The 23,807-nt window shown below is 36.9% G+C and overlaps 1 protein-coding gene across 1 annotated transcript in view; it reads left to right on the top strand.

Moving 5' to 3' along the window:
* Positions 1-23,807, top strand: part of lrp1ba (low density lipoprotein receptor-related protein 1Ba) — a 297,751-nt gene that overhangs the window by 84,272 nt on the left and 189,672 nt on the right. Inside the window, exons 11-18 of the mRNA XM_067398603.1 lie at positions 901-1,137; positions 1,544-1,724; positions 5,621-5,840; positions 5,945-6,134; positions 10,820-10,948; positions 13,393-13,533; positions 14,821-14,946; positions 18,856-18,972. Coding sequence (XP_067254704.1) covers positions 901-1,137; positions 1,544-1,724; positions 5,621-5,840; positions 5,945-6,134; positions 10,820-10,948; positions 13,393-13,533; positions 14,821-14,946; positions 18,856-18,972 — 1,341 coding nt within the window. The remainder of the gene's footprint in view (positions 1-900; positions 1,138-1,543; positions 1,725-5,620; positions 5,841-5,944; positions 6,135-10,819; positions 10,949-13,392; positions 13,534-14,820; positions 14,947-18,855; positions 18,973-23,807) is intronic.

The following is a 23,807-nucleotide window of genomic DNA, read 5'->3' as shown; positions in this document are numbered from 1 at the left end:
GTGTTTTGCTTTTATCTGAAGTGTAATAATGTGAAGCTATTCTTGAACTGATTCCAGACTCGTCGTTCATTCGTTATGAATGAAAGTTGAAGTACCATTCATTTGTAAATTATTTAATTCTCTAGATTATGCATTATGACATGGTTATTTAAAGTATTGTGGTTAACACAAAAAATTCTGTCTGTCTTACCCTATTGGACACTAGTAACATCATTGATTCTCACATCTCATGATCAAATTGCATAGCATGAAACCTGTGCCATATTTGTTTTGAGAGCAGCAGTATGGATGCAGCCAATAATGGCTCAAATTTCGGAACATTCCTCACACAAAGGAATCATTTGGCTTCAGTCCCGTTCACAGTTATAAAAGCACAATTGTTTTTGTTGGGTTCCTCTATCCCTTCATCCTATTTTCTTTGTCACTGTCAGACCTAATAATAATTGCAATCATTATGTTTGCACCAATTTCAGCTTGCAAGTAATGCATTTAGAAAGCATTGTGCTTCATACATATGTGTCCCTCATTTTACTGCCCCCACTTAGGACCCTGTTTGTCCTTTTGTTACTTTTACACACATACACACACACACACACACACACACACACACATACACACACACTCAGATACAATTACAAACACAATGTAACTGTTATGCACCAAAAGATGATTGATTCGATAGAACTGAATCAGTGGAACTAATTCTTGTTTTAATTAAGCTAATGTAATTAGCTTGAGCCTCTCGCTTTGGATACATTTTTGTCAAAGGCTTTAATTTGCAGAACTGAATTGAAAACGGAGGCTAATTATGTCAATTAATTAAGCTCTGACAGTACTGTGGCAGAAGGCTTATTACATTCGCCACTGCATTTGTTTACTTGGGTAATCGTGTCTTCGCAGAACCAAAGAACGAGCTGTTCCTGTTTTACGGAAAAGGACGACCCGGGGTTATCCGAGGTCTGGATATGAATATCAAGTCTGGCGATGAACATTTGATTCAAATCGAAGGGCTTGTGAGTCCAAGAGCGCTGGACTTCCATGCAGAGAGTAGCTACATCTACTTTGCCGACACCACAAGCTTCCTAATCGGTCGTCAGAAGATTGACGGAACCGCTCGGGAAACAATCCTTAAGGACGGTATGTTTATCATGACTTACCCTACGCTTTATTCTGAGAGATTAATGTTGGCTTTTGAGTAAGTCTGTTTAGCCTTACTGCAGTTTTATTGTAAAAAAAGCTTTTAAATATTCTCTTACTCATTTTCACTCTGGCTCTGTAATGAATCATCTGTGCAACCATGCGGCATGGTATGGTAGAAGCAGGCCACCTGTACTTGAGCACTTCTGTTGGCGATGTTTTCCAAATGGGAAGTTATTTATCATAAATTTTGTGCAATTCAGTTGTCGGGGAAGCTCGCTGGTCGATACTGCATAATTCCACTTGGGAGAATTAGAGGAGGACAGTGATTAATTGAGCTGTCTTTGATGTTATCAAGCCAAAAGAACAACATTTTCTCAATTTATTTCTGTTTCTGTTTCTCTAGAACTGGATAATGTTGAGGGTATTTCAGTGGACTGGATTGGTAATAACCTGTTCTGGACAAATGACGGTTATAGAAAGACCATCAACGTGGCCGGGCTGGACCGACCCTCGCAGACCAGGAGAACGCTTTTAGAAGGCAATATGTCTCATCCGAGGGCCATTGTTGTGGATCCTCTAAATGGGTAAGCCCATGATACCTTTCCTGCTTACAGCAGCATTTAAAAGCTTCTTCTGCAGGGATTTCAGTCTGCTAAAGCCTTGGATGAAATCCAGCCATTTAGAGTGCACTGGGGGCGGGGATGTTTGCCCTTTGCGCTTAGAGATTTCATCAAGAAATTTCAACAACTGTGTGCTTTCTCTGTTTTCATTAGCAAAAAAGCACTGTGATGGTATATAATACCATGGTACTTTAATATTATATTATAGTACTGTGTATTATCACAGTATTTACATACTATACTACTACCACCTAAAAGGAACATGGTAATTATATAGTACTTCATATAAAGCCGCTTTTCCACTGCAGGATCTTTTCCCAGGAACTATAGGGACTTTGGGGTGGAACTCTGTGTTTTTCAATCGCAGGGACCAGGGTCTAAATTAAGTTCTGGGTAAAAATTTCCCCCTCAGAAAGTCCCTGCTCATAGTACTTTTTCAAAGATCAGGAACTTTCAGGGGTGGGACTTAGGTGCTGAACATGCTGATTGGTTGAGTTCAGGCAGCATTTTGATTGGTTGACTCCAAGGTCCACACAGAATTTTATTTCAACCACCATTTTTAAAAGTCTGTTGCGATGTGCGCAGTAAAAGTGTTTGCTATTCGGATCAACAATGAAGTTTAAAAGTACGATGGACCAACAGTGAGGTTCACGGTTTATTAAGCTTATATGCGGAGGATGAAATTGGAAAGTCGCTCGCAGTCCTACGTCTTCACGGTACTTTAGACCGTGATAGCAATGCACACAGCAAAAGGTCTGGGGAAAAAAAGTTCCTAGAACAAATTGTTCCAGGTAATTTCGGTGGAAACATGGCTTATGATACTGAATGATAACCATGGTAGATATCCAAGAAACAATAGTATTATGATGGTAAATGTCCAGGATAAAAAAAAAATCTTTAAGTGCTTCAAAGAATACCATGGTATTACCGTGATACATTTCCAAAAAACAGCGTTACAATGGTATGTAAAAAATAATAAACTGATATCACTTACAAAAAAGTACCAAGGTATTCTTGAAAGTAGTATTACCATGGAACTACTGTATACCATGGTTCTTTCAGATGTCACCCCTTTGAAATGATGCTGAGTTAACAAACATACATTTATTCAATATTATTGTTAATTTAAATCAAATAGAGGAAGTAGCAGAAGTATCATTGTGTCAAAAGGAGCTAATGCGAACATCCTCATTCGATGTCATTGCTCAGATGGAAAAGCTTAAAGGGAATATGGAGAGACCATGACTGCAAATCGCTGCCTTGGCAGAACGGTGAAGCCTGACATAAGAGGTTTAAAAGTTTAAAGGCAGGTTCCAGTTTCTGCTTATATTTTAGTGACTTCTTTCTGTGTGCTGTACACTTGACATGTTTATCCTCGTAATGGGTTTTTGGATTGGGTTGTCTGTTTTTTAATAGCTTCAGTGTCTTGGAATTTTAGATCATTTGCAAATAAGACGTGGAGTCTTTGGAATAATTACAAGTAATCAGTTTTAATCTGCAATTAATCTGCAATTGTGTTACTGGAAATTGGTTTAAAATTTCAAACAGTCCACGTTTTTTTGAACTTCGGATCACCGCTTAAGCTTTAGCTGGTGGTATGCTGAATATTCAATACATATCCCAGCTTAATCTCTTCCCTTTCAAATCCCATTTCACTCTCTAAAAACTGTCCTTTACCGTGTCTGTCCTTCCGTATCCCATGTACGCATGTCATTTCCTGTCTGTGCTAACATGATAAGATGGAGGATTAGCTGTTATGACTCTTGGTCCTGATCGCATTTGCTCTCCATCTCCATCACTCGCCGATTTGCCTGTTCACAGCAGGTGCTGTCACTCAAAGGCCTGCCTCATGAATAATTCAACAGGTCACTGAATATGAGCAGGAGCAGAGTCCATTCCCTCTGTCATGTTATGTTAGGCTGCATTAAAATGCGCAAGGCCGTGTCACAGTGTTAAGTTTATGTGGTGAAATGTGAGAGGTTTGAACTTGGAAAAATAGGACCTTGTAAGAGTTGCAGAACAAAAAGTTTTGGCTCCCAAAGAATGAAGAATTATTAATAACATCCAATTGTAAGAGCCTGTTTTTTAGGTTTTTAGGTGGTTAAGTGAGGACGTTGTCCTCAATACTTTTGAAGGATTATTTTATGGTGACCTGTCTTCTAGAATGTAGCTTAAAATCATAGCTGTGTTTTGGAATATGGTGCTTGGTTATTAAAGTCCCCATGAAATCAAAATTGATTTTTTTTTTTTTTTTTTTTTTTTAGCCTTAAGCTAGCTTATCTATAAGCTAGTGTTCTCCAAAACAATGACAAAAATTGCATTTTGCATTTAGAAGATAAGATATAACCATACAAAATGTACGGTCTCTTGCTTTGACCAATATGGATCAACGGTTTTGATGGCATCACTCTACACTTCAGCTTTTCATCAGATTTTCTGTCCAATCAAATGCTCTTTAGAATCTGAAGCGTCCCACCCCCTACTCTATAAATAAATGCTGAAGCTGTGGCTGAAATCGGTCACTTGTTCACACATTTACTATTTTCTATATTATGAATGTCACATAGTGCACTATTAGGGGTGGGAAGGTTCAGATTTCTCATGGTTCGGTTTGTGTCTCGGTTTTAGTGTCACTGTTTCGGTATAGTTTGGTATGTGCTATGTTCAGTAAAAAAATAGGACAATTGTCAAATAAAGATAAATAAAGATAGCACTCGCACGCTATCAACACCCTGGTGATAACGGCATAAATGACTGGTCCTAGAGCTTTCGGCACGTCATTGAACATTTGTTTACAACGAGTGACTGTTTTGTCCATGTTCTTTTGATAATCGCTGTCGTAATGTATTGGGAAACCAGAATGCATATCCATCGACTGAAACATACATTAGCCGAATCTGTCTGTCTGTTTTGCACGTTGTTTTCAACAAACCATATTATAGATGCGTCGTCAAATTTGGGATGAACCGCGGTGCAAGCGTGTGCCGAACCATGGGTGGAGAACCCACGGTTTGATTTTTTTTTTTTTACAGCGAACTGTCCCATCCCTATGCACTATACAGGGGATAGGAAACAATTCAGACAGTGTAAATCTGCTTTCCATTGATGCGAGTGGAGTCTGGTTTTACATTATATATATATTGTCATGCAAACCGCCGCAGCACGTGTACATAAGACCGGTGCCATGCACCAACATAAATTACACACTTTTCAAACTACACATCCTCAGCATAATTGTTCATTGTATTGCTTTAGTATCAGTTTCATATTACATCTAAAGGTGAATTTATTAGTCTGTGGCTGTCATAAGTTGTCAAATGTGGCTTTACCAAGCTCAATGGCTCTAGATGAGATGTGATATAAACAAAGCTCTATTAGTTATTTTCAAAAAAGGGGAGGAGCTGTTCGATATGTCCTGCCCTGTCTTCCTGTTTCAGAGGAAATTAACGTCAACACATTGAATAACGCTGTATGTTTCAAGGCACTTCAATGGAACTTTAAGTGGTCTGACTCCGAACCAGTCATTTGCTGGTCCAACCTAGTCAGCATTCCAAAAACAACTTTACCACCTTGAACTGGAACAACCAGCTGCTAGCTAGTTTTTTGCTAGTCCAAGATGGCCTACCAGAAAGAAACCAGATGCAATGTTCCAAAACACATCTAGCAGCTGGATTTTTCAACAGGGAATAATAAAGAATTTTCCCAGAGAGCTACCCAGAAGTATTTGTTTTGGTTTGTGGCATTCATTAAATCCACATTAAACAATCTAGAGCAGCATGGAGATTGATGCGGGTCTAAGCTGGCCCTGTTCAGCAGGGTTTCATAAACTTAAATATGTCATTTCTCACTGGGTTCCTTAGATGGATGTATTGGACAGACTGGGAGGAGGATGAGTTAATTGACAGCAGAGGACGGATAGAGAAGGCTTGGATGGATGGATCTCACCGCCAAATCTTCGTCACGTCAAACATGCTGTGGCCCAATGGCCTCACCCTGGACCATTCCTCCAGCATCATGTACTGGTGTGATGCCTACTATGACCACATAGAGAAAATCTACCTCAACGGCAGCCACAGAACGGTTAGTAAATGAGTGAGTCGGTTCTTTAGTTCTCAGACACCGTTCCACTCTCTGTTCATCTCAATATTTCCCTGTAACTCACAAACGTGTTCTACTTTTCACAGGTGGTGTACAGCGGGAAAGAGTTGAATCACCCCTTTGGGATTGCGCATTACCAGAATTACATATTCTGGACGGATTACATGAACGCCTCAATATTCCGGCTGGATTTGTCATCTAATGATGTTGCATTAATGCGGGCAGAAAGACCACCTCTCTTCGGGATTCAGGTGTATGACCCGCAGAGCCAGAAAGGTAAATATGAATATGTATGCTGTAGATTTTAAGCCGTAATGAATTCTTGAAGTCTTGCCAAAGGCTGCAGTAATATAGAAGTTTACTTTGCTTTCTAGATTTTGACTGTCTTCCAGAAGCTCTAAGATTTAAACCTTCCAAATTCTGAGGGCTAGTCTTTATATATTACCGTGCCATAGCTTTGCCCAGAGGCCTAACCCTGATTTGGCACACTCTTGCTAAGCTGTACGATATATGAAAATGAAATATATCACCCCACATGCATTCACCTTTTAAACAGCTGAACATTCTAGAAACTAATGCCACACTGGCAAGTCCCTGAATTTGAATAAATGCTTCGCAATGGATATTCCCCGAGTAGGATACTTAATGGTAATTTTAACCTTAAGACTTCATGATCCAAGCATTTTTGGGTCCTGGATCAAATAAGCCTAACTTCTCTCATATTTTAAAAGCTAATCTGAAGGCATTTGCAGGAAATTAGTATGCTTTGTCCTTCTGAGGTTCTGGTTACAGATTCCCTTTTGTCTTCAGCAACAAGCAAATATTCTAAAAAACTGGGCAGCTTTTTTTTTTGTCATCTATACACAGTGTAGTGAAAATTTTCTTCATCACTCTATCATGCAGAAATATTTACATCACAGTTGACCTATTGATAAGCCCCTCCCCTCTAATACAGATGAGCCAATGGCAGTTGAGTATGAGGACCGAAAATCAGACATCCTTAGGTTTCAGCACCATAGAGAAAATCCGAAGCTCTCATCGGTTTGATTGTGTTTATGCTGCAAAAATGGTAAAAAGATGTGCCTGGGGTACTTGTAACACTGATTTCAGGTATCCTGAGAGAATGGGAAATGGAATCTATTTTATTTAATTTCCTAAACCCAATTAAGACAGAGCAAAATGTCTGCTTTAACATCCAGAAGATCAACTAGGATGTATACATTTGTTCTAAGGTATGTTGAAGCAACAATGCTTATAACGCTGCTAACGTCACCTAAAGTTATGTAATCGCAATCATTATGCTAACGTACAAACCTAAAGAGCTAACTGTTCTCGTCATGTACAGTGTAGACCAAAAACACATAAACGAAGTTCTACATTTCAGTGCCTCTCCATATTAAACTGGTTAAATGTAAATTAATTTAATCTTACCCTGCGGTACATGAACAGTGTTAATCCTGGATGTTGTCATCTGTAATCGTGACGGCCGTAACATGAGGCTTCTCCTGCTTGCATTGTCATCTGTAAACCCTCGCTTCCAAATTAATCTTGTTACCCACCATATTTATTTTAAAATCTTGTATATATCCCTCCATGGCATATTTAAGTCCCACTTGGAAATTTATCAAAAACATCTTGAGACAAGGTTTTCACACTGACAGCTGTCGTTGTAAGACAGTTAGCAACTCCGTTTGTTTGTCTGAGTTAGCAACAGTAACTAAGGGGTGCAGAGCTTACCAGTAGGTAAATTATGGGAATATTAACTAAGGCTAAGTGTACATGAAAACGCATCATTTTGTCCATGCTTTGGCTTCCCTACAACACTGAGACAGCATTTGAAAACCATGACATTTGTTTAGTCATTGCCTTGTATTTTTTTCTCTTTTTTCTTTTCTACTGAACATTCCAGTAAGTGGTAAGATATTTTGCTAAGATGATTGTGCCAGTAAAAAAGCGTGAGATCCTTATTGTCTTGTCTCTTTGTACCGAGCTTTTATTCCATTTTGCACATTGCACAATAAGTTGATTTTAGCATTTTTCTGACATTTCAGTGTGGACTAGAAACTTTTGGAAAACGTTTTCAAATCTACCTGGATTAATGTAGACGTAGCCTAAGACAGAATTGCTCCAGTTGATGATGACTTTTATTGCACATGTTTTGTTTAATGTAAATGTTGTACTTTATTTGGTGGCTTAACTCGTTCTTGACTGGCTAAAATGACATTAATCAAAACTGACCTCCTAGTTGTATGCGTCATTGGAGCTAGTAAGGTGACTGAGGGTGATGATAAATGTTTGTTTCTGTCTTCGACTTTTGCTGAAGGTTAATCGCTGTGATGGCTCCTGTAGAGTTACTCATATGTTGCCTCTGGTAGAGATACTATATGTCATTCTTAATGACAACCAGCCAATGGCAGGACAGAAATGGCCAAGCCATCTTAGGTACAGTATGAATGTAAATATAAATCAGCATTGGCAATATAAATCAGCTAACAACATCTTAACAACATCTTCAAGTGCACAATTTCCTTGTCAAACAAAGAGATTTATCTGCAAATAGGTCTCAGAAAGGGTATCCAAATGGGACTTCTATAAGTAGTGAAGGCATTGCGAACTTTTCCAAGGTGGTGGATGGTTGTAAATCATATTCTTTTGTTCTTAACAAGCAGCTTGAAAATCATGTTTACACTACTGATTTTGTCCAGATGTTCTGTGCACCATTGCAGCACCTGTGAACTCAACTGTGCTGAATATATAATAACCTGGCAGAGCGTTTAGCTTTTAGCAGAAATTATGGGCATTTGTTTATGAAATATCTCAGATCCTAACTTATCTAACCATATCTGGCTGTTGTACCAGTCCTTGTATTACATTTGTATGTATTTTGGATATAGTTAGGGTTGCACTTTATTTTACAGTATGGGCACTTACAGTGTACTTACCTAAAAAGTTCTGGGTAATATAAGGTAACTACTTGGGTTAAGGTTAGGTTTAGGGGTAGGTTCAGGGTTAGTACCTAGTTATTACTCAGTTATTGCAATTACTATAATAGGTACATAGTACAAACCTGATTCCAAAAAAGTAGGGACACTGTACAAATTGTGAATAAAAAAAGAATGCAATAATTTACAAGTCTCATAAACGTATCTCATAAACTTACTTAATTTTATTAACAATAGAATATAGATAACACATCAAATGTTGAAAGTGAGACATTTTGAAATGTCATGCCAAATATTGGCTCATTTTGGATTTCATGAGAGCTACACATTCCAAAAAAGTTGGGAGAGGTAGCAATAAGAGGCTGGAAAAGTTAGCAGTGTCTCTCAGAAGTCAAGATGGGCAGAGGATCACCAATTCCCCCAATGATGCGGCAAAAAATAGTGGAGCAATATCAGAAAGAAGTTTCTCAGAGAAAATCTGGGTACTGAAATGGCCAGCCTGCAGTCCAGATCTTTCACCCATAGAAAACATTTGGCGCATCATAAAGAGGAAGATGCGACAAAGAAGACCTAAGACAGTTGAGCAACTAGAAGCCTGTATTAGACAAGAATGGGACAACATTCCTATTCCTAAACTTGAGCAACTTGTCTCCTCAGTCCCCAGACGTTTGCAGACTGTTATAAAAAGAAGAGGGAATGCCACACAGTGGTAAACATGGCCATGCCCCAACTTTTTTGAGATGTGTTGATGCCATGACATTTAAAATCAACTTATTTTTCCCTTAAAATTATACATTTTCTCAGTTTAAACATTTGAGATGTCATCTATGTTGAATTCTGAATAAAATGTTGAAATTTGAAACTTCCACATCACTGCATTCTGTTTTTATTCACAATTTGTACAGTGTCCCAACTTTTTGGAATCGGGTTTGTATGTACATGAGGAACATGACTGTAAAATCAAGTGCTATTATAATTAGCATGCACTCATGAGCTCTTTCTTGAGATGTCACTGAATATATAACGTTGACTTAGCATGCTAAGTACAACTTACAAGCATTTCAGAAAAAGCTAATGGTATAATGTTCACTATTTATCATTATATGAGCTTCACTAAGCTCTGTTCAGGAGTTAAGTTAGAGTTGTTGTCACGTTATGCTACATTAACTCGCTTTTTTTTTTTTTTTTTTGCCTGGCTTAACAATTGAGAGAGAGTTGGGTATCATTTGCTCAGAACTGTTTTTCAATGAAATGGACAGTGGTTTCAGTTTAAAATCTCGTATTCACATAAAATGTTTATTGTTGGCCTGAGGAAATGATATAGATGTCTGAACTGTTTCTTTAAAATGCATTCTGAAGCCAAAAAAGACCTTTTCATACCTACTGTGTATTATGAAATTTTGGCATCTAAAGTGAAAAGCACTGTGTTCAATTAACGTGATCTGCTTTAATCTAGATTAATCTCTGCAGATGGTTCAATGGAAAAATGGTCCATAGTGTCTAATTGATGTCATCTTCACTGGGAGTCTATGCCAGATATGCCTGTATCATTGATTTTAATGGAGAAAGATCAATGTTCATTGATGACAAGAAACTCTGAGCATGTCTTTTTTAATGTCCTTTCTGGATTCTGTGCTTAACTGAGAGTGCGATTTGCATTGGAAAAATAATTTGACAGTTCATTTAGAGTGCTTGGACATGCAGTTAGTTGAAGTCTGCGGTAACGCATTTAGTTTAGCACTCATAATCTTGTTTCTTGTGAACTTTGTAGAGTAATAAAGTGCTAAAAAAATATTCTACAACTTAGCAAGCCAATGTGATTATCAAACATGTAACATGTTAAAATCATTTTAGTTCATTCAGAAGGTTCAAGGAAAAGAGTGTGTCCTTGCACATTGGAGTTTCAAAGTAGCTGCTTTGGAATACAGAATATATGGTTTATTTGACATCTTCACTTGTGTATAATGTCTCCAAACTGCATTAAATATCACATTTATCTTTCTTTGTGTTTTCCCGCAGGTAATAACCAATGTTCAGTGAATCACGGTGGCTGCAGCCCCTCGGCTCTGTGCCTCGCCACTCCTGCAGGACGTGTGTGCACCTGCGCAGATGGCCAACATCTGGAGAAAGATAACATCACCTGTTCATGTAAGCTTCCATTAGTCTTCAGAAAAAAGTTGCCTTTAACCAGGCACAATGTGATATATGAACAATAATTTGCACAATATGGGTCACAAATATTACTGGCCATTAATAACCTGTTGCATCATGTCCGATTAAAGCTGATGTAATTGATTGTTATTTTAAGATTTACATTTGTTTTTTTTGTTTTTTTTTTACTCATCATCATAATGATGCTGCTGAGCATGTGGTTGAATAGAATATGCAGATTTTGTGTTGGCACTCAGAGACTAGTCAATAATGGTGGCATTCGTGTAAAACATGACAGATATGTCTATTTTAAGCTGAATTTTCCATTGATTTCCAATTCCAGTGGGGCATGTAAATGCCTCGGCTCAACCTGCGGTTTGGCTGCAGCCGTCTTTGTGTTTGCATGTGGTTTGGCTTTAAATCCATTGTAAACTGTGGATTCATTATACTGCATAAATAACATCCTGTTTTGCTAACTTTTTATTTTATGCGTCATTATAAGTAACTTTTAAACATAATTCAGAACTGAAGAATTGGCTAACTTTCAAATTCATTGGGAATTTGAATAGGCTATTCTACACAGGAAGTTAAATCAGAATAACAGGAAGTGGAATTATGGAAATGATTTAAAAAAATAATAAAATGTTGTTTGTGTACTAGGGTAGGCAGGAACAATACATACAATAGGTATCAAGTCAGTCCCTGAATATTTATTTCATTTAAAAAGATTTTAACTAATCAGGGCTGCGTTTCCCAAAAGCATCGTAAGCTTAAGTTGATCGTAGCTCCATTGAAACCAATGGAGCTACGATCAACTTAGGCTTACAATGCTTTTGGGAAACGCTACCCAGATCATATTCATTAATTTAGAATATAGACAAACCTTGTATTACTGTAATTGTCTAGATTGGCAATATGTTTAATCTGCCTACTGTATATTAAACCATTCCTTTTTTGTTTTCTATTAAAACAAACAAACAAACAAACAAACAAACAAAAAAACAGAATATGAATCCATTAATTTGCCACTTCTATAATTCATAGTGACATCAAAAACCACAAATCCCTTTACTCGGAGGCTATAAATGTCACAATCAGCTGCTGGGTCATTATTTAGTAGAACAAAATAATTGCTTGATGTTTCTCTGTCTCTGTCATTCACTCTGATAATCTTTTATCAAATCAACTTAGGTTCACAAACGTTGTTCAAATAACTTTGAACAACAAATAACTTTCTGTTTTAATATGAGGTTTAAAGGGGACTGAGGCAATTAGAAAAAGGGCCTAGTGACGCATCTGTACATAAAGTGTTACCCAAAACAAATAATTACATAACTAATTTTCACTAATTACAGTGATATTCAAGTTCATTATTAAAACAGACTTTGTTGTTAACATTAAATATCAAAATAAATATTTTTATAAAACAAACATAAAAAATTAAGACATTTAGCTATTGCACTATTTTATGGGGTAAATACTAAGAAAAACTAAAGTATTTTTTTGTATTTAATTAGAAATAATTAGAAAATTAAATGGAAGCATTTTTACTAGTGGTCTCAGACTTTTGGTCCCTACTAAAAAAAAAAAATAATAAAATAAAATAAAGCAGTTTATATCATAAGCATAATTTGCGGGTGGGACATGTCCCCACCACTTTTTGCCAGGGTCGATATTGTCCCCACCACTTTTTTAACATCTCGTGGCATGAATGTATGCTAATACAAAAGAAACATCTCTAGTTGATTAGCAATTCCTTTGTTTGTGTTAAATAATAGGCGATCTGGCGCTGGGATGTGTGTTGAGTGCTCGTTGCTGCTGTTATCAACAGTGTTCTCTCTTGGCACTCATGCACACTGCGCAGTCTTAACACGGATGAGCGCTTCAATCTATCGCTTAAATGCTGTTGCGTCGTCAGACTCTATTCGTTCCGGTGAAATTGCAAAACAAAATGCACATAAATTTGTCCCTGCTCTTGTTATACAATCACTGATGAACATCTTTGGTTTTAATGAGAAAAAAATTAAAATAAATTACACAAGGGAGGATTAGAACTCAGAACCTCTGGCACGATGAACAAAAGTTCTACCCTTAGTCCATCAAGACAATCTAATATTTAATGCGGATCCATGTATGTATAGACTAATGTAAATACTCTCGAGACTAAAAAATATAATGTATTATAGTAGATGTAAGGACGAAATTGTCATTAAACATTATTATTGTAATGACAGAATTACAATAACCCCCCCCACACTTCCAATATACTTAAATTGCATTCAAATTTCAATTTTGATAGCATCATCCATTTTACAAAACTTTAAAATTTTTAAAGTTTAAAATGCGTTCTCAACCATGGTGTGTGTGTGAGAGAGAGAGACTGAAAGGAGAGACAGAGAGTGTGTGTTCTTTCTCTAACATCTTGTTCCTGCCCTTTACAGCCCCCTCAGAGGTCATTACGCCAAAACGTTGTGGCCCAGCGGAGTTTCAATGCCAGAACCAGCGTTGCATTCAGCTCTCGTGGAAGTGCGATGGGGATGATGACTGCTCAGATAGCAGCGATGAAGATCCACACCTCTGCTGTAGGTCTTCTCTCATTTTTGTAATCTAACCACATACACAGAGAAACAAAGGCTGTGTCAATGGGAAACTATAGTACTGTCTACTACATATTTGTTGTGCGTACTGTAAACAGTATACTATATTATAAAAATAGTGAAATGTAAAATGATGCAGTATGCAAAATTAAACATTCTAGTATGCAAATGATTGCCATATTGACTCACTATTGTTGCATGTTTGCATGTCCAGTTATCATACAATCATTTTAATCCAATTTTCTGTTCCAAAAATGCTGTATATTTTGACTGTCCATTCAATTATGATGTATCCCTGTAAAGCTGAAATGTTTTCATTGCTGTTTTGTGTTGAGTATCATATTAGATACATCAGGCTTTTAATGCTCATATATTACGATATAGGAGGATATGGAGCTCATACTTGAGAAGGGGGAAAAAAACACCTCTTTTTTTTATTATTCAGAGGCCCAAACTGAGCAAAAAGTTGTAATTTGGTGCAGAAGCTTATATTTATATGACCAAAAAGTAAGATTAAATTCTGATAGCTTGTAATGTAAATCAATGAAATAGAAGACTACTTACAGAAAATGCATATAAATATCAATTGTCACTCAATATCTCCCAATAATATGTGTTAATGAGATGATATTTAAATGCTGGTTTTATGATCAAAGCTCTGTAGATTTAATTGTGTGGGGCAAAACATATAATGCATTATGATTAAGAGATACAAATAAACATTCCTCAGAAGCATGATGTATCAAGCAGCAAAATGTATCCGATTACTTTTTTGAAGTAAAGTAATACATTGTAATGTAATTAGTTACTTATTTTTCGGAGTAACACAATATTGTAATGCATTACTTTTAAAAGTAACTTTCCCAGCATTGATCATCGCATAATTTTTACCGGAGGCAGGACATTTTTGTAAAATGTTTATTAAGTATCAATTAGATGTCAGAAGGCATGTAGGAGGTTGTGTATAACAGTTTTTTGAGCAAAGTTTTGATCAACATTTATAGGCCTTAGAAATTTGCTTGTCAAATATGATAAAGAAGGCTTTAAAGGGTTAAAAATCATAGTTGATATACTTCCAGTTACTTCGGAAAGAAAGGTCAAGTTGAGTGCATTGCATTGTGGGATACAGTATGCCTCAGTATGTATACTACGCAATTTGACAAATGTAGCCTGTATGTTACAGTATGCAATTCAGAACATATCCCAAACCTTTTGGACACGCTTTCAAATTAATATGTGTTACCAATTGACAGGCCGTTTGTTTCTCCTCAGCTAATCGCAGCTGCCCAGCGGACCAATTTAAATGCTTGAACAACCGATGTATCCCAAAGAGATGGTTGTGTGACGGCACCGACGACTGTGGCAGCAACGAGGATGAGTCCAACCGCACCTGCTCAGGTGAGCTTCACTCTGGAGCCCTGTCCTACATGGAGGGCCCTGTATATGCGCCCAACCATCCGAAACAACCTCGCCAACCGGCTCCACCGCTGGGAGACACATTGCTCGCTGTAGGCTATGCACGCTCAAAGCTAGCGCCATTGGAGAATATGTTGCTTTGAGAGGAGGAGAAGTCTTACATGACACCCCTGTATAATTTCCCGCCGGTACAGGCCCACGTGTCACACGTTCCCTCCGGTCTGTGAGTGAAATGAAACTAGGTTCGCCCTCATAATTCATCATGCACTTGGTGGGATTTACACATGACACACATCTGTTTCGGCCCAGTGAGCTCAAGTCCTCCGTGAGAGTTTCTGCATCTTGCATTGGGTCGCTGTTGCGAATGACCGATTCGGTCAAGTTTACGCCTCCTGGAAGGGTCCAGCGTCTAATTTACTTTTAGATTGAAGTATATCCTGCAGTCTAAATCTCTAGAAGAGATCCCTGGTACAAGCCTCCCCAGGGGGAGTGGGTTAGGGTTTTCTGACATCAGGATAAATCCGTAATCCGAAACATCAATATGCCAGTAAAGATGCTGTGTTTAAGCCACATTGTGTTGTTGGAGCTGTATTGTAACACAAAAGGGCTGGAGACAAATTTCACACATTTTGCCAACAGGTATCGGTCGATTTAATTTAGATAGCCTAGAGACAAAGTTCTGCTTTGTGGGTAATACAATTTTCTACTCTAATCTTTAAAGGGAGAATTTGGAGAAAATCAATGACAACTGTTTGGAAGAGCAGTAAAGGTGGAAGTAGAGTTCGTGCCAGCTTGTAATTTACAGTCGTCTTATCTGTTGAAGGAAATTCAAGATTTCAAGAGTTAATTCCTGCGTCTTTCAGACAGAAGTTAAATTTTATGATTATATATATATATATATATATATATATATATATATATATATATATATATATATATATATATATATATATATATATATATATATATATATACACACACACACATCACACAAATACTATATAAAACCTATGTAAATCTAGAAAAACAATTAAATAATCAAATCTATAAATATATACTAAAATATTATGCATAATATTTCCTGGTAATGAGATTGAGGCCCCATTCACACTACATTTTTGTTTTAAAATGGCATTTTAAAATAAAAACGATCCTTATCTACACTGGCATTTCAGAAACGATCTCTGTCTACACTACACAACCGAAAACGCATGTCACATGACCGTTCATGCACACTGGGCATGCGAGTACAAGTGTAAACAGTTTCCTCTTGCGCATGTAGGTAGCTGCAGTACTTATATATATAATATATATATATATATATATATATATATAAGACGTACAGACTTTAACTGTACAATGGCTGCTAAAAATGACAACAAAGCCAGCAAAGACTGCAGTTCAGTCTCCATGTTATTGTTTACACAGTCGTCAAGGATATGCAGAGTGAACATGGGCAGCCATGACATCGTTTTCCAAAAAAAATGTTTTGGTCCGTTTATACTGAAACACAACCCCGGTGTTTTCAAACTAAAATGGGATCTGCAGCCGGCGTAGTGTAAACAACAGGTGTAACCGTAGCAAAGCTTATGTGTTTTAAAATGAAATCACACTAGTGTAAACAGGGCCTTAACCTTACAATGCTTTTGTGAAATGCAGCTCTGGTCTGTTATTGTCTTGTTCTGGTAGTGTAATAAGTGCAGTCACGCCATCGTTTTCAAAAGTCTTCATTTACGCTGAAACGCAACCCTGACGTTTTCAGACTAAAATGGGCTCTGCAGCATTTTCGATAGTTTACATGTATGTTGTTTGGTGTAAACGACAGGTGTAACCATAGCAAAAGTTATGTGTTTTAAAAAGAAAACGCACTAGCGTAAACAGAGCCTGAGATGGAGAATAGAACATTTTAATATTGTTTATTCTTTTGTGGCTTTGTGGCATAAAAAATGACACTTTCCTTTCAAAACAAGATGCAAGAAATCCTTTATCTTAAGAACTGCTAATTAACATGCAACCAATTAGTTCCCAAACTTGTTGTCATGAGAGACTTGACAGTTTTCAGAATTATATTTTAAAAAGGGTACATTGTAAATGCTCACTTTTCTTGATTATTTTCATGATTTGAACTCTATTCTGTCTTCAAAGGTGCCTTCAGTACAAGGTCGCTTTCAAATCTGGAATTTCAAAATGGCATCTTGAGGGAACTAATTAATAGTCTGCAAAGTGAAGGGAAAAAAGCGCAACTCCTGCTATAATTAAATTGCCTGGAATAGCAAGGCTTATAGGCTGAAATCAAGAAATAATAATAAATAAAATAGAAAGGTTTCGCACATTTCGCACACACTGAAGGCAGTCACCTCAGTTAGATCATTAAGATCAAGACTTTTGGCAAGCTGAAGACTCCCAAGATGACACTCCGATGGAAATATTCTCATTAGCAGGGTTCAAAACACACCTACCAAAAAAGTGGAAATGAGACCCAAAACAAACTTTAGGCATAGCTAAACCATAACAAACTAGCTTTTCTTGCCAACTTACACATCATTCATTCATATCACATACATCTATTTTAGTTTGTTACTATTTCTACAGAAATATGCATAAAAAAAAAACAACCAAACAACCAAACGTCTGGTCTGTTACTCTGTCAGAATTAAAATCTGCACCTGTTCAGCTGTACGTTCCAGTTTACTTCCCTCATTCAAAGCTTCATAAACCAGCACAACTTGACCTTCAAAGGTTATTGAAACACCTGCAGTCCTTTTACAGCAACATGCTGGGATGCTGGAAAAATGCAGGGACTCTTCTATTTATGGTTTTCATAATTGATTAAAAGTATAGTTTACCCAAATATGAAATTCTGTTTTCTATGTTTGAGCTGCTCTTTTACATATGAAATCTCAGAAGACTTGTCTCCCTGTATCCCTTTATTAAGGAAAAACACATTATTTGTGCCCTAAAGTTCTACTAATGCATTACCATCTGCTAACTTGCTTATATTGTCCTTTGTTAAATTTTGACCAAGGTTTTGTTCAGTAAATTCATGCTTCAAGGGCCACATACTCTCACCTTATCTGAACATCCTTGATTTAAGTTTTCATGTTGTCCCCACTGTTGGCCTCAGATATCCATGAGGGAAAACAGTTATCTATGACCTTCAAAACTGTCCATGGATCAGTTCTTTTTAAGTTTTTTTGTGATGCCTTTTTTAAAGTTGTGTTCAATAACTATCAAAATGCGCCTCATGCGGCTTCAACTACACACTTGTCAGACCTTGACATTCACCATTTTTTTGCTTCTACCATGTGGAGTTTCAAAGTTTTCTCGCAGTTTAACACTCTAAGAGAAAACTTCTGAATCCCGCTGAGAGATCTTACCCGTTGGGTTCCATATTTACTGTATCCGTGTCTTCATAACATGGTTAATTCCAGTCCACAGATGCCAGATGTTGATACAAAACACATTTTGAACACTGCACCCATTCAGGAAAGACACGAACTGTAATATTGGATGTCATGGACTTAAGGGTTTATCTCTGAAGGCGATTACTCAATATCACGGCTCAGACTGGATACAGACCTGGAAAAGGTGAAAACAAATCCAGATGGTTTTCAGACATGGAAGAAAAAGTCTGGGGTCTAAAAGACTGAGATTGAAAATCTGGGATTTATTTTCATTTAAATATCATATTTATATATCATTTTAAAATCATTGTTTTAATCTTTTATTGAGTACATTTTTAATGTTTAAGTGAATTGCACAAGGCTACAAACTTTTATAACACTCAGATGACCTTATTTGGGTTTTGTACAAGATACAGAAGTAAGATTAAGCGAACATCCATATCCATTCAGGTGTTATTTTAATGTCCGTGTTTTATGCGTCCCACAGCCCAAACCTGCCAGCCAGGCCAGTTTCCCTGCGAGAATGGACGCTGCATCCCGGAGAACTGGCGCTGTGACCGTGATGATGACTGCGGGGATCAGTCGGATGAGTCTTTGTCATGTGGTGAGTCTTCCTCATGCAGAGTGCTTTGAAGTTCTTCCCTCTGTATTTCCATGTTTTATCTTTGCTATCATAATTTTGCTGGGCTTTTTCATCGTCAAGCCTCCTTATCCTTCAATTAAAGGCTTTTTTTTTTTTTTTTTATCAAACCATACTACAGTATTTTATCTTATTATATGCTTTGAGCATGCCATTAAATGGATACTTGCATTGAAACATGATATATGCTTCAAAAATCACATAAAGACTGGACACTTTCATTTGGTTTCTATAGTTGTAGTTATAGTGGAGTTTTATAAAAGTGAGATTCCACCTTCAATGTTTATATGTACAGTGTTGAATTGAACATAACAACAGTTTTACAAATGTTTCACACAAAAATGCGTCCTTTGTTGTTCATAAAGGATCCCTATTGTAGTTTTTCAAAACTGAAGAGGGGTTATTTAAGGTCAGGTGCTGTTTTGAGTTGAGTTTTATCTGATGGCCTGAGGCTTTAACAACAATCGACATACTATTGAGAGCCCAGACAAAACGATGTCATAGATCTGAAGTGTTTGTTGTAGCATCTTCACATAAACAAGGAAAAAGGCCTGTTCTGTTTTCATATTTCCTCTGTTGTTGCCTCTTTGATATCTTTTGATGTTTCTCATGTGTGGAGGTCACAAACTCTGTTCCCACCAAACTGCTTTGATTTGAGCTGTGTTTTTAAAAGTGAAGGTCATTTGATGTTGTCATGATCACATCTGAACTGTAACACTATTGAATGATTTTCTGCATTCTGAAATTAAAATGGTCCAGTGAGTGAGTAGAGTTATAAACTTTCTTTGTTTAGACATGAATGGAGATTATAGTTAATTCAACATGGTATCTCAAGGAAATGTCACAGTAAAATGTATCTCATTGTGAAAATATCCAAAGGGAATTCTCAAAAATTATGCAATGTTTTTTTTCTTCTGTATTTTTGATCAAATAAATGCAGCCTAAATGAGCATAAGAGGTGCAGCGTAAGTGAGCTACTTAAATATCCTATATTTATATCCTATATTAGGATATTCCAATAGCTTTTGTAAACATGCCTTAGAAACAAAAAAAAAAACATCACTGGTGTGTGTCTTGAGACAAAACAATAGCATTGACATATTTTAAGATATGTCAGTGCAAGACCTCCGTGAAGTTGGCACCCCATAAAGCGAAATAATCCCCAAAAATATGTCATTTGTTTGTGCTACGTTTGTGCTGATTTGTGCCGCAAAAACGAACGTTTGTGCTGGTTTGGTGTTTGAGATATTAAGCATTATTTTTTTTGTCGTGTGACGTCATTCTCCACCCCATGTCGTTCAAATCGCTTCAAACCGGTGCCATTCGTTTGTTCTCGATTTGTGCTGGTTTGTGCCGCTAAAACAAACACTGTAACTGTTTTCCTTCCACAGATATAACAAATATAATTCGGGAGCTGTGACGTCATTCTCCACCCCACTTCGTCTAAATCGCACGAAACTGGTGTCGTTCGTTTGTGCTCGATTTGTGCTGGTTTGTGCCGTTAAAACAAACACTGTATCTGTTTTCCTTCCACAGATATAACAAATATAATTTGGGAGCTGTGACGTCCACCCCATGTCGGTCAAATCGCTTCAAACTGGTACCATTCGTTCGATTTGTGCTGGTTTGTGCCGTTAAAACAAACACCGTATCAAAGACCTCTTCTTAAATATAACGAAAAAATGTTTTATTAACAGTTATGTAGCCTAACTCTCCACACCCCATGCCATCCATATTGCTCCAACACGGTATTGTTCGTTTGTGCCGGTTTGTGCCGTTAAAAGAATCCCTGTAATTGATTACCCCTTTTTTTTTTTTTTTTTTTTTTTTTTAATATTTATATATATATATATATATATAATATATAGGCCTAATAATAAAAAAAAATCTCCTCCCGTCATCTTAAATCGTTCCAAAATGGTGCTGTTCGTTTGTCCAGGTTTGTGCCGTTGAAAAGTACGAAGACCCCTTCTTAAATGGACTAAATTTGTGCCAGATATTGTCACAACCACTTAGGCCTACATGTTACCTGACTACTTCTGGAACCAGGCGTGTTCTATGCTGTGCTATAGCACTGGGACAGATATTTGTATAAATAATTATAATAAAATACAATACCATTGCATGGTAAATTTTCAAATACATGTTTAACGTCTTTCTGCGCCCTTCAAAAACATTAAACAATGCATAAAGGTCTGCATACGGAAAAGATGTATGCACTGAGACTAAAAAAGTCATGTGTGCAGGGTAATTTACAGGTTAATTTAAAATTTGTTTGGCACGTCAGAGAAGGGAATTCTTTTATTAATTATTGTGCAATCAAGAAACCCAGAGGAACGCGTGTATAACATTTGAACACATCGATTCGCATCTTCCGCGGACAAAGAGTAAACGCTGCAACTTTCAGGCCTCTTGTGGAACTGCTTATGCTCAGATTATTTCATCATCTAACTGCAATTCACCTTTCAAACAAACACAGACTTTAATCACTGTCCATGTAAAGTAGCCTATAGGCGAAGGCAATTTTCTTTAAATAAAACAATAATAATGAAGAAAAAAAAAACAAATACACTGTATAAAGTGAATTGCAATTGTTACATTAAATAGAACGAGTTAACGGATAAAATTAGTGTTGTTTATAAATTAATTCATATGATTTTGAGTCCTTGTTTTTCCCTTCTTGGCTGGAACCAGTTAATTAGGCAAAGGTGTTTAGATAAGACTACTTTATGTTTAGATGTTTAGATTGACTGTTAGACTATATTTCGATAATAATCAGGCTGCAAATCAAATTGTATGTCATTTATAGCTCATTCACCAAACAGTCGCAATTGTTTGTGCCGATAAAAGTTTTATTTGCTGCTTCGGTTTATAAATATTAGACATTGATTGAATTGAATGACACTGAAATCACTTAGGAGCAATGTGATTTCAAATTAAGTCTCTGCTTTCCTCCTTTTCAGTGACAAGCGCGTGTCAGAAACGGAAAGTTGTGCAGCATCTGTACGTGTAATTCGTTCAATTAATTAGCCTACGTCGAAAAAAAAAAATGCTTTATTTAAATTTGTTTCGAATGTGTGGGCGGCCCCTAAAATACTCATTTTGGCTATATGTGGTCTAAAACAACATTGAGGAAATTTTTATTTAAAATAATTGGTTTTAAAACCTCCATGATGCAACATGTTTCACTCACTATTACAAGAAGATTTTTTATTTTTTATAAATAACAATTTGTGTTTCATTGGAAAAACCCAAAATATCAGAAAACAATGGAAGGGATCGCGCCGGCGCCTCCGCGGACAGAGAAGTGTGTTGTTGTGCTCTGCACGAGACAGCTACAGTAGCAAGAAATATATGAAACAACCAAATAGAAAAATTGTAACTAATATACAGAGCTGTAGCCTACATCAGATGAACTGCGTGATGGGACATGCAAGACATGCTGAGTTTGATTTGTGTATGATGATTTGTGTACCGGGAGTAGTATTTTCTATGATGATTCCATATTTCTTTGAAATATGAAACTGTTATTCTTGTTTTTGTTTGTTTCTTTGTTTGTTTTTACATATTATGAGAGAAAAGAGTCCGATGTTTTTTATTCAATCTTTTTTCGTTTTTGGCTAAATATTTTACAAGTGTAAAGTTAGGCTAAAAGTAAACATTTATTTAACCTTTTACTTGAAGACTTAAAATAGATTATTTAGGCTATTAAGCTTTTCTGATTCTTCATTCAGGCTAGTGAGTTAATGCCTGTAATTCAATGTCTTACATTTTAAAAACCGAAGCAGCACAAACGAAAATTTTCGGCACAAACCAGCACAAACAAATGAGACAGTTTTGGCCAAATTTGGAGCATGTGGGGGGGCTGAGTGACCTGAAAATGACCTATACATTTTTTTTTTTTTTATATTTTAAAAACCAAAGCAGCACAAACGAAACCTGTTACCGACACAAACGATTTCGAGCAAATTTGGAGCATGTGGGGGGCACCGGTTTTAAGCAAACTGAATGTAAAAAACATTTTTCGTTAGGCCAACTTTATATTTAAGATTGTCATTGTTGCTTTTTTTTTTTTTTTAACGGCACAAACTGAGCACAAACGAACAGCACCATTTTGTAAAGATTTAAGAAGACATGGGGTGGAAATGATTTGGTTTTTATTTTATTTTTTATTTTTAAGTCAAAAAGTCATCATTTAGGGATTCTTTTAACGGCACAAATCGAGCACAAACGAACAATACCGGGTTGGAGCAATTTGGATGGCATGGGGTGTGGAGAGTTAGGCTACATAGCCTAACTGTTCATAAAACATTTTTTCGTTATATTTAAGAAGAGGTCTTAGATACGGTGTTTGTTTTAACGGCACAAACCAGAACAAATCGAGCACAAACGAACGTCACCAGTTTTGTGCGATTTAGACGAAGTGGGGTGGAGAATGACGTCACTGCTCGCGAATTATATCCGTTATATCTGTGGAAGGAAAACAGTTACAGTGTTTGTTTTAACGGCACAAACCAGCACAAATCGAGCACAAACGAATGGCACCGGTTTGAAGCGATTTGAACGACATGGGGTGGAGAATGACGTCACACGACCAAAAAAATAATGCTTAATATCTCAAACACCAAACCAGCACAAACGTTCGTTTTTGCGGCACAAATCAGCACAAACGTAGCACAAACGAATGACATATTTTTGGGGATTATTTCGCTTTATGGGGTGCCAACTTCACGGAGTTCAGTGCAAGTTGCTTTTAGTTAAAACATCTCAAACATGCATTTTACTGGGATGACACAATA

Source organism: Chanodichthys erythropterus, chromosome 10 (assembly GCF_024489055.1).
Source record: "Chanodichthys erythropterus isolate Z2021 chromosome 10, ASM2448905v1, whole genome shotgun sequence".
Lineage (NCBI taxonomy): Eukaryota > Metazoa > Chordata > Actinopteri > Cypriniformes > Xenocyprididae > Chanodichthys > Chanodichthys erythropterus.
This window is presented reverse-complemented; position numbering and strand designations above follow the sequence as displayed.